Source organism: Phoenix dactylifera, chromosome 9 (assembly GCF_009389715.1).
Source record: "Phoenix dactylifera cultivar Barhee BC4 chromosome 9, palm_55x_up_171113_PBpolish2nd_filt_p, whole genome shotgun sequence".
In the NCBI taxonomy this organism is placed as follows: domain Eukaryota; kingdom Viridiplantae; phylum Streptophyta; class Magnoliopsida; order Arecales; family Arecaceae; genus Phoenix; species Phoenix dactylifera.
Window position 1 is genome coordinate 13,204,811 of NC_052400.1, and position 12,169 is coordinate 13,216,979.

Consider the following 12,169-nt stretch of genomic DNA (forward strand, 5'->3'; position numbering starts at 1 on the left):
TGTTGAATATTGTGGTTCTTTCTCCCCCTTATTTGTTTGATAGACATGATTGTAGGTTCTGTTCGGTCGTGCTAGACCTTCGAAGCAGCAGTTCTTCACCTTATCCTAAAAAGGGCAATCGTTGCAGGGGTGCTAAAGGTTAGGCTGGAGCAATGAAAGGGTCTATTCCGTGCCTATTACCAAGGAAATTTATTTCGTATAAGTTCCACTTTGATGTTTGTTAATTTCCAAGTCCGTACTTCAGATAGCCAATGACATAGTTCTGTTCTGTTGCAATGGTTACAAGTATTTTTATTTGTCCAAATAGGTAGAAGGAGATTTTTCAGATTTAAAATAGTAATTATTATAACAGCTGTTATTTACCATTTTAATGAAAAATAACGAATGTGGAAAAATAATGCTATTATTTCTCCAAATCAATATTAAGTGTACTAGTGATCTTACTATTCGATATTAATATATACTATGATTCCGTGAAATAAATATAATAATTTCATGAAATAGTTATAACAGCCATTAATATCTGTTTTCACAAACTTTTTCTCCGGATATGCTTCTTTTAAAGGATTTTATTGCACCTGATCGTGAGATCTTAAATATCTCATCCTACCTAAACTTTATTTATCTTTTTGACATGTGTTTTATTATATTGTAAGACAAAGTGACGAAGAAAATTTTGAAATGGTAATCGCTAGCAAGGAACGCATTCCAAGTCTGAGAAGCTTGCAGAGAAAAGGGCAAAACGGAAACAGGTTTAATGTGATAATATAATATGAGAGACCGAAATCTTCACCGAGTTCCCAGGTCTTAAGTATTCATTCAAATTTCGAGTGAGCCTGAAGCATTAGTAGCCCTTAAACATGATTCTTCAGGGCTGTCTACGAGGGTGATAGTTAAGCATTTTCTGAAAATAAGGAGGAGATAGTATCGTACCCACTGGAGTACTACATTGCACCTGGTGATTGGAGGCATTTAATATGTTGTGGTGCAACTCGAACGCTTGAACCAGTATTGAAGTTTGAGTGCAAGCATAAAGCCTTGCCAAAATTTAGGACTTCTAGCATGATTGCACCTTTAGCCTTTGTCCGTCTTATAGTGTCAAAGTTTGACAAAATTTGGACCGGGTGCATGGTAAGTTAGCTGCCTAGGAAAGGAGCAATTTATCTCTTGCAGGGCGAGTTATGCTGGCCAACAGTTTGCTTGACAGCATTCCAAAGTCATTGGTAGTCTTCAACATGGGGTGCATCAATCCACTCTGGACGAAAGTGAACTTTCAAGGAAGTTCATTTGGGAAAGAACGATGGTAGACCCGGGTTGCATTATATATGGTGGAACAAAACCTTTTAGGCCTTTGGTTTTTGGTGGTTTGTTGCAACGAAAGAATTCCATGTGGGCCAAGCTTGTGCAGTGTGATATACTCTTGATCCATGATAAATTCTTTCCCCTACACAGGTCTCGGTGCTGGGGTGCTGTGTTAATTGTCTTCATCACACTAGGAATGGTCTCAGACCTGGGGATGGTTGGACTGAATAGTAATCATAGCCTGTGGTAGTTTCTCTCGTTGTCCATTAAGCCTTCTTATTTCCATATAATTAGTGTTATAAATGTTCATAGAGGTGATCCTAATATCAACAACACTTAGTATGGTGATCATATTGTGCAGCTTTTGGGCATAGATGTGGCTCACAGTTTTGCAAGTGCCATCGGGTCTCGGCAGGGGTAAGGAGATGGTGGAGGGGTGAAAGGGAAGAGGACAAGAGCAAGCAACATTGGCAGCAGGGTTGACAAGGAGATGAGCGGCAGCAGCAGATGGTGAGGAGACCAGCAATGGTGGTGAATGGTGAGGAAGTAGGTAATGGTGGAGGGTGAGAGAGAGAGAGAGAGAGAGAATCGAGGAATGGAAGAATGGAAGGAGAATATTTTTCAATATTCAAAGTAAGTCCAAGTACCTTGAGATGAGAATAAACAGACTAAAAACCCACCTATCATGTAGCCATGTAGCAATTGCACATTCTATCCCTCTAATATTAAGGGAAAAGTACTCTTTTACCACTAGTTTCTCAAGAAAGGATATGCTTAAGGCAAATTACTGATCCAACCGGCAAGAGTTTCCCTGAGAAAAAAGAATGGATAAAATGGTAAATATCTGACACCAGTTTGAGAACATGTACAACTGCAAGCATTGAACTTTGAGGGCATAAATACCAAATTAAGATAAATATTTTGTGCAAAAATTCACCCACACATTTACCATAGTAAGTAAGTACACCAACCATATAGACACAGGTCCCAAAATCAATTTATCCGGTACCGGTGTTGGCTAAGAACACCCACAACTAAAATGAGCTTATAGCCCACAGAGGATTTCATGAAAGGGCACTCAACCAGTTGAAATTAGGATCTCAGCAACTTGTTCATCGAGTTAGTGCGAAACCAGATTTGCCTTTCTATCCTCCAAAAGTTTCAGTTCTTCACGCCATTCTTCCATTTTTGCCATCTTTTCTAACTGCTCAGGCTTCATATTTTGTTGGTTTCCCTGTAACCGTCCTTCTGCCAGCCTAATCTGCAACATATGATACAAGACATAAATTTAGAAAATTTAAACTTAGATTTAAGCATGGTATTTTACCTTTTATTTGATCAGACATACTAAACCCATTTCATCATTCCAAACAACATTTCTAGGCGGAAGATGACATGTTTACCTCCAATTTCACATGAAAAACCTCAATAAACATGCAACAAGGACCCATTGTAATTGGTGAAAGATTTGTTCACGGCAGAAATTTCAGAGTAATAAGGCAAATTGAATATCCTACCAGCAAATTAACACCGTAAGATTTTAAACAAATGGTAGAATTCTCAGAGCCAGAGCTTGGTTATCAAATGTTACATGTTTATGATGCAAATAAACGGGCCGCAGACTCGAAACCTGATTAGCGACCATAAAAAATGTACAAATTATGGTAACCAGTCAGCTGCTTTTGAAATGATGGTAATATAACCAAGTTTAATTAAGTTTCAGCTATAAATCAAGTTTGTTCATTAGTAGTAGCTTTAGGAATAGAACCAGTACAAATTGTGACACTTTCCATGTTGAGTAACAAACTCTATACATGATTGCAAAATCTAGACAGTTCCCATAGAAAAAAGTTGATTTTCTTAAAAAACTGGTATTGTTTGAAACCACATACAAGGAGAAACAAAGTTCAAGTCAGATCCACTTCAAATTTCAGGGAAATGAAAATAGACAATAACGATCCTCCTGACAGCCAAAAAATAATGAAGAAAACCATGTCTTTTCATATGTTTCTAGCATTATGTTTTAGCATCTCGCATAAGTGGAACGTTACAATTTTTCATTTAACTTGACCCAGAAAGATATGATTGACGGGGCTCAATGTGGCATCAACTGCCCAAATACAAACACTTGATTGTGTGCTTGCATGTCTGTTTGTTATTTTATGGGTTCCGAACAAAAAATGATCCCAGGTCCAAAGATTCAAAAGTGATGTAACAAGGGGGAAAACTGAAAATACCATGTATATTTCAAAATTTACATGATTCATTTTTAAAAAAAGTGTTTGAAAAAACTCAGCAATATAAACCACAAAAATTCAACATTTTTCCACATATTTTAACTCTGACTTCAGAAGGAAAATAAAAAATAAAGACATCTTCCACAAAAGCTAGACAATGCTAAGCCTCCTACAAAATGTTATCTAAACAAAGGTCATCAAAACAATAGGTTACCTTCTTTTTCAGTGCTCGAATTCTTTTATCTATATCAGGACCAGAATTTTCAGGTTTTGGATCCTCCTTTAAATCTGTGGAAGGGCTAATCACCACTGATGTTGCAGAAACAGAGATCCTACCCATCTGGTCAGTTACTGATTCCACAGATTCCAATCTCTGGGTCATGAGTTCAGCGGAAGGAATCTCTTCAGATTTTATCATCTCGGCTTGCTCTGAATCCAAGTTCTTGCCCTTCTCAGTTGATGAAGCAAGTGCAGACTGCCATCAGACGGTCACATTCCATATGATGATGACTTCAATTAATCATAAAAAAAAACCAGTAAAAAAAATAGAATTGAATTCTAACATTGATCAAGTGATAACATTAATGACCATTCAAGAAAACATCAGGTACAACCACACAATGTAGCTGCCAAAGAAATGATGTCTTTTACCACTGTCAGGATAGACAAATCACTTCCAAAATGTCTCGAGCAGTTACAGGTGGTAAATCTTGGTAAGATATTGGCAGCAGCGTTTGAACAACAATGTCATGAGTGCCAGTGCAAAGCTATGGAATGAGTCAGAATAAATATCATCAGGAGATGTTTGCATGCACTGGCATGCTATGCTGGGCAGCAGTTTTCAAAGTAAAATAGCCAAGCATAGGGTGCATACTGGAGAAGAGAACATATAGATGCCAGAAATCAGAGAAATCGAGCACCAGTGCCAGGCCTTTGTAATGTATCTGATTATAGATCTTTACAATTTTATATAAACCAATGAATACACTCACTTCTGACCAGTAATTTTTATGTTTCTATCCCTTGAATAAAACAAAATATCAAACTAAAAGAGGTGCATTTAAGATCTAAGCACTTGGAGTGAGATGAGCAATGCAATCACTGTAGGCCCAGCTTGGTTCATGAATAGCAGCGGTGATAAGCAGTTTTCGTTCCCCTTATTCAACGAAACATGACATTCGTCTTGGCAGAGGGGCTATAATCTGGGTCAAACTTGCTGGATGGTAGTTCCATTGAAGGAAAAGGTCATAGCTGCAAATTTAACTGATTTTTAGGGAGGTGCAACCCTAGAAATCTCAAGCTTATATATGAAACACTAGAAATAAATGAGTAGAATTTCCTTCATTTTGACCGGTATTTCATGTTTCTCTCCCTTGAATAAAACAAAAAATTGAACCACAAGAAGTGCATTTAAGATGCAGGTACTTGGACTAAGATGAGCAATGCAATCACTATAGAGGCCCAGATTGGTTCATGAATAGCAAGGGGATAAGCGATTTCATCCCTCTTATTCAACCAAACATGACAAATTCATCCTGGCAGGGAAGCTATAATCTGGGTCAAACTTGCTGGATGGTAGTTTTATTGATGGAAAAAGAGAGTTGCAAATTTAATGATCTATAAGACGGTGCAAAAAAATAGTTGCAAATTTAACTGATTTATAGGGAGGTGCAACCCAAGAAATCTCAAGCTTATATATGATATAATAGACATGGATGAGTATAATTTGCTTGAATTGCAACCTAGGAAATCTCAAGCTTAATATGACATAATAGATATGGATGAGTACAATTTGCTTGAACTGCAACCTAGGAAATCTCAACCTTAATATGACATAATAGATATGGATGAGTATAACTTGCTTGAACTGCAACCCAAGAAATCTCAAGCTTATATATGACATAATAGATATGGATGAGTATAATTTGCTTGAATTGCACCGAAGAAATCTCAAGCTTATATATGACATAATTGACATGGATGAGTTTACTTGAATTCTTCTTCTTTTTCTTCTTCTTCTTCTTATATTTATAGCTTATATTTATAGAAAGCAGTTCCCTAATAGAGTAACACAAATAACTCCTGCTTCCATTTTCCAAATATGGCAACTATCTTTTTACTTTTTGAAATTAGTTAATGATGTTTTTGGCAAGAGTCACCTTATTTGAGTTGTTTATTCAAATGGAAATAATGATCTGTCATTTATGATCTCCTGGACAATACCACACAACAAGGTTTGCCGTGCTAGTATCGGTCAGGCCGGTGGCACAGTTTGGTATGCCCCAATATTGTTCTATGCTGGGCCCGAACTGACATAGCAGAGAGGGCAAGGGAGAGGACGAACGGGAGAGACGAAGAGAGAGAGAGAGGGGGGAGGAAGGGAGAGGGAGAGGGAGGGCCGTCGGAGGATTGCAGAGGGCCGGAGCACGGGATCCGCCCTTCGAACCCCTGTTTTGTTCAAAATAGGGCCGTCGGGGCTCTTTTTTTTATTTTGAAAATTTTAAGCGAAGTTGGCAAAGGGTTTGCCGACTTCACTTAAAATTTGGGCTCCTTTTTTATTTTGAAAATTTTAAGTGAAATCGGCAAGGGATTGGCTGCAATTTCCTAACAAATTAGCAAGATCCAAAGGGAGGAAGGGCCAAATCAAAATTTGAGGAGGGGCCAATGCTAGCTTAAACAGATGCCTCAAGAAAAATCCCAAATCTTGGGGGTAAGGCCAATGTCCCTGCAGTCCCCTAGCTCCATTACTATTCTAAATCATTTTTTTTTAATATTTGAGTAAAACTTGAGCTAAAGTAGTGTGGGCAGCTCAAGCTAGGTTGACCTTAGGCCAAGTGTATGCAAAGCACAAGACAACCTTTGGCCAAGTTGTACCAACCCATGTACGCAACTCTAGAATTAATCATAATCAATTCAAAAGCCAACAACCGCCATGAAGCAGCACATCATGATCCTGATTAGAACATGGGCAAAATTAGGTGGTTCCATCCAAAACACTAGCAACCTACTTCAGCTGCTCAGCATTTCATAAAATGCACATTCTGAAAATAGAAATGCGAATTGTTTCTGCAATGCCTTTCAAGTCCAAAAGAAGCTATTGCTAAATATGGCTGGAAATGAGGTAGTATGCATCCAATTTCCAAGTAAAAAGTAAATAGGGTCCAAAATTGACCGTAAACCAGAATCATATGCTCATGTGGAGATTGATAGTGTCAAAAAAAAAAAAAAGAGAAGCAAAAGAACTAGTTAATCATATTTCAAAAATTAGAGAAGGGCTAAAAGAGGTCTGAGATGATAATTAAATATTGAATTGAACCAAAAATGAAGCTAGAATGAATCAGTTCAGTTCAAATGAATTCTTGAAACTAGTGTAGGTAAAGTTACATAGGTCCCGTTTTGTTGCTCATTTAGTGGGGGTCAATGAAGGGTTATTCACTTAACCAGCTAAACATCATCCAAAAGCATGGTGTTAAGTCTGCCCGGTCAAGGCACCAAAAAAGAAGACTAACCTGCATAACTCTCTCCTCTCCCCTTTGATTTTTCACTTTTTTTCCTGCAACTCATCCCAGTAGCCCTCAAACTTCAACCAAACAAGGGGCATTACTAACCCAAGGATAAATGATTATACCTAGATCTAAAATATCTAACCCCTTAGTTACCTATCCACCATCCAGATGCTGCCTTGAGGAAAATCAGAAGATAGATTTGAAATTATGCAAGTGATATTAATATTTTTTAGGTAGAGATAATCAAAATCACAAATTAAAACAGGCTGTCAGGAGTAATTTGTAATGTTTTTGAATGTTCTAAAACCTAATCTCTGGAAGAAATATGTTTCTTAAATGAACTTACCAAGGGAATAAAAGCCAAATCAATTAATTATTCCAAGGTGAGATTCCATCTCTAACAAAGCAAAGTAAGCAAGTAAAGACAGGAGGATTGATCAATTCACGAAAGTCAGGTTAGGCAATAATTTTAATTACTTAAAATGAAAATTTACAAGTGAAGTTTAGTGAGACTTGAGCTTGTTGTTGATTTATTTATAAACAGATCACATTTATCTGCTGCAACAACATTAAAAGAAAAATTTAAAGGGAGGAATAAAAGAAAGAAAATAAATATATAAAGAGGGAAAGAATACCAAATTATCCATTCCCTAATATTTTCTTTTCTTGGACCAGCACCCTCAGATACAAGGTTTAAAGTTCCAGGTGAAATGGATTGGTTTCTCCTGAGACATCCAAAACTAACTGAAATCTTTGGTTCCATCCAAAACTGACCTAATCTGCTAGTTTTTTAAATGTTTTCTAAAATTTATCAGTATAATTAAACCACACATTCATCTAAAGTTCTAATGATTTTATGTGTGTTAATTTAATCTAAGCTTTATTATTATGTTTGGCAAGTTGCAATCTTATTGTTTCTCTTAAAGTTAAAAACAAATTGCAAACTCTAAAACTAAAGATGCATGCCCATGTCTGGAACTTTTATTACTTTAGAGAGTGATGTGCATGTGCACTTATCTTACCAGTTTATGCTTGGCCAAGTGATATTTAACATTTACTCAAGAGACTAATCCAAGCATATGATATATATAATGCATTAACTTCCACTAAAATTTATTTCAACCTAAAACTACCCAATATACATAGTTGTGGATAACTTAAAACATAATAAAATGGTGTGAAATAATTGCTTCATTTATTTTATTTTTAGATTTTTTAGATTTTATAACTTTTTTTGTCCAAAATTCCAAAACTCGAGATGAATCTGCAGAAACCGCCAAAACCAAAACTTTACCTGCGAGGCCAAAACTAGGTTTAAAACCTTGCTTATATATCTCTTAACAACCTTGAAGACATCAAAATAATTAATATAAGAAGGGGAAAAGCCCAATAAGAACCAATTATTGTTTCTGAATCTTCTCTCAAACAACAAAAATGTCTATCTAAAACAATATACTGACCACTTTTTTATTGCACCAAACAATAGTATTCTTGTCTAGCCTTTTCACTAGGCTTTTAAGTCCCAAAAATGGCCTCTTTAATGGTGGGAGGAGCAAGCCATTACTGGTAGAGTTGTGCCTAAAAGCCATCTGAGCTAAGGGCTTTCATCTTTACAAGCTGAGGTTCACAAAACAATGATTAAGCATGGAGACTCTTTCCCCCAAGGGAACTAGAAATTTTGGTGAGTAGTCATTCTGCTTTGGCCCTGGGCTACCAAATGCGGGTGGAAAGTCTTCGACAAGGATTCAGTGGAAAATAGATTCAGTGGGTTTCAACTTGCATTCGAGAGACATCCTCTATCCTTGTCAACTAATAACCTACATCCTTCTTCAAATCTTCCATAAGTCTTCGACAAGGGTGTTCCCCCTTTCCCCATCTTATGTTTAAAAATGCTAATGAGGTCCTTGAATAGGGAACTGGGCTTACAAACAATTAACAATTATCGACCTCGGCATGGAAGTGTCTTGATCAATCATAATCTTCATGGACGATTGAAGCCTTATAAGCTCGAGTCTGCGATTGCTTGGTTTTAAAGGAGATGCTGCAAGCCTATTGTCAACAATCTGGGCAAAAAATCAACTTGCATAAATCCATGGTGGTTTTTAGCCCTAACTTACCTTCTTCTTTAACTGCAGAACTTCTGTCTATTATTGGTATCCATCAAGTTAATTCCTTGGGCCGTTATTTAGGGGCGCCACTAGAAGGCACTCGAGTGACCAATGGTGATCTACAACTCATCAAGGATAAGCTCTAGAGGCAGTTGGATGGTTGGAAATGGCAACACCTAAACCTAGATGGTAGAGATATTCTAGCAAAATCCATTATTTGTGCAAACTCCACACCTTTTGCCGAGTGTTGTTGTACCCAAGCACTTCATTAATTAGGTTGATGGGCTGATTAGATCTATCCACCATGTTTATTCTAGGGGCATCGTGTGGATGAGAGGCATTTGCACACCATCTCATGGGAATCAATATATCATCCGAAATCACAAGGTAGACTCAGACCGCCAAACTTGCACTTATGGTGAGAGGCCCTTCTTAGTAAGATTGCCAGAAGAATGACGCCACCACCATCCCTATCCGAGGAACATTTCTAGTTAACCGACTCCTTTGAAGGATTCGCTACAAAGCATGTCTTCCAAGAAGGAAATCAGTCAGCCGACTATCTTGCTAACTTCGCTATTTCTCATACTGATCCCGTTGTTTGGTCTTCCAATCTTCCCCCTTATTTTGTATATTTAACTTCGGCAGATACTACTGGTTTTGTGTTTCTCAGAGCTTCATAGGGTCTTCCCTGAATCTACCAAAAAAAAGAGCAATACACTGTTTTTCTAATGACTTACTGCATTACAAGCTGAAAGAGATACAGCTCAGCAAGAGGAAAGATATGTGAACAACTGCAGCGAAGATAATGATACGGTTATATTGGTTCGAAAAGAAAATGGAAGCATTTCTAATTCCAAACCATTTGAATACAAGAGACTTCTTTCGTTGCATGGTTTCAGGAAAAGATGGAAAGAACTTAATGGTGTTACAACCCATAAACAATATCCATTTGTCAGAACCCAAGGCTAGCCCCAAAAAAACCAAGTATAATGTCAAGTTTGTGAAAGCATGTATTCTGAGGAGTGAACACTGATATAATAACGTACAAAGCCGAACAAGCATGACATGAAAAGAAGGAACAAAAGTTGGAAAGCTTAAACATATCGTGGACGTGTGCACAAAAGGCAAAGCAATACATTGCCCCATACTAGATACAAATTAATGAAGGATAAAATCATAGTGTTATTCATCTAAAATGGGCATTCCCCAGCAGTCACACCCCTCCTGTGATTGGAGGAGGTTCCGGGTATGTCTTGAATAGTGCATCCCCAAAAATAGACCTGGGTGAATTTTTTTAAGGGAGATCTTCAAGTAAAGATTCAGTACTGGAAACTGGAGAGAAGTTTATAATACCACTGAGGGATTATTCAAGTAACATATAAAAGATGCAGGAAAAAAAAAAGAATTAAGGGCTGGTTGGCGAGCTAAGGAAATTAGCAAATTTTGATTATGGAGAGATCATTGACAGGAGAAGTTGAGAAGGTATCCGAAACCACATCCAAGAAAAGAGAGACAATTGGAACCCTGTCAAATGCCTCTAGATACCTTTGGATAATCTCAGTGCACATACATGATCCTAGAGCTATATTTACGTTTACCAAAAAAAAAAAGAGCTATATTTACCAGTAATAATATCCAGTGCCAGCAAAAATTCTAACTCGCATTCTGCTGAAAGGAAAAAAATAAAAAATAAAACCTTGTGCTTGTCTATTTGAATTTGTCAGTCCTACTATAACTAATCAACGGGTCGGTTGGATAATGGATCTTTTGTCGAGTGCCTTACAGCAACAATAACTATTCCTCCATCAATCTCCAATAGTAAGCCAGTATTACATGAAGGCAGCAAAAAAGGAAAAGACCTGATGCCGCCTCTCCTTCTTCCTCTCGTTCCTCTTCGCCGACTTGGTCTTGGGTTTGGCATCCAGCGCCGGATCGTATCCCGGTGGAGCATCGGGCTGAAGTCCTTTCCTCAACTGCATTATGGGCAGCAATAAAGCAGACAACTTTAACACAAGAATCAAAGAAAGACGAAAGATTTAGGCAGGCGAGAGAGAGAGAGAGAGAGGAGAACGCTCACGAGGGCGCCCTTGGACTGGTAGATGGCGACTTCGTCCTGGGGGACATAGCCGGCCCGGATGCGGATGGGCTTCCGGAGGGTGCCGTCGGGACGCCGCGTGGGCGCGAGGATCCGCTCGCCCTCCTTGGGGATGCTAAGGATGCGGGTGGTGGGCGGCCGCTCGCCTCCGGCGCTTTCCATCGCCTCGCCGGAGAGACGGAGGATGGGACGAGAGGAGGGGAGAAAGAAAGGAAGGGGAAGGAGTTGCGGCCCCGACGCGGCCGCTCTGTCTCCGTTTTGAGGTCACTGCCGTTTTCTACACTGCCGAAAGGCCCGAAACCGCTGTAAGAGACCGCACCGGCCACCGAAGTTAGGAAAGCCAGGGGCAGCGTTGGGTCGCGTATGGGCTTGGTCGGATATGGACTAGTTAAAAGAAACGGCCTAGAGAGATGGGGGCGAAATGGGGTCAAATTTGATTGAATCCATGGACGGTTTTGTGGTGATTCTAATTCACATTTAACCCTGGCCACGATAGATGAGTGAATCATCTACCCTAGGAATGAAGAAAGGGAAAAGGTATAGATCACAATACATTCTTATAGTGAAATATGCATGAACGAATGATGGGGTATTTGCAGGATGAGATTCAACTTCTCTAAGGGCTCGTTTGGTTCGTAGGAAAAGAAGGGAAGAAAATGTGGTCAACAGAAAAATAATGAGATGTCTCTTGTTTGGTTAGAGTTTTCAAAGGAGAGAGACTGAAAAGTTATATTCCCATGAGAATATAATTCCCATGTTTTATGGAAAAGTCTTTTCCATTAGAAACATAGGGAAGTTACTTTTCCGTGAGCCGAAAATTATTTCATTTTTATTTTTTTCCCAAAAAATCCTTCAACATTTAAAAACATTAAAGACCTAATTTTTATTAAGGATATAATAGAAATTACACATAACTTTTTC

General features: G+C 38.4%; 1 protein-coding gene across 1 annotated transcript; it reads right to left on the reverse strand.

Annotated features, from left to right (window-relative positions):
- Positions 1 to 2,182: 2,182 nt before the first annotated feature.
- On the reverse strand, positions 2,183 to 11,608 carry LOC103701909 (partner of Y14 and mago-like). The gene is made up of 4 exons (XM_039130105.1): positions 11,231 to 11,608; positions 11,013 to 11,126; positions 3,754 to 4,014; positions 2,183 to 2,563 (listed from the first exon to the last, which is right to left on the reverse strand). The coding sequence occupies exons 1-4, from the start codon at positions 11,408 to 11,410 to the stop codon at positions 2,423 to 2,425; spliced, it is 696 nt and encodes a 231-aa protein (XP_038986033.1). The 5' UTR covers positions 11,411 to 11,608; the 3' UTR covers positions 2,183 to 2,422.
- Positions 11,609 to 12,169: the final 561 nt, after the last annotated feature.

Bases quoted from the DNA above. Each gene is read 5' to 3' on its own strand.
- LOC103701909 (XM_039130105.1), bottom strand. From the start codon at position 11,410: ATGGAAAGCGCCGGAGGCGAGCGGCCGCCCACCACCCGCATCCTTAGC. The intron at 11,127-11,230 runs GTGAGCGTTCTC...CCCATAATGCAG, and splicing joins ACCAGTCCAAGGGCGCCCTC to TTGAGGAAAGGACTTCAGCC. The intron at 2,564-3,753 runs GTAACCTATTGT...CATATGTTGCAG, and splicing joins TTCGAGCACTGAAAAAGAAG to ATTAGGCTGGCAGAAGGACG.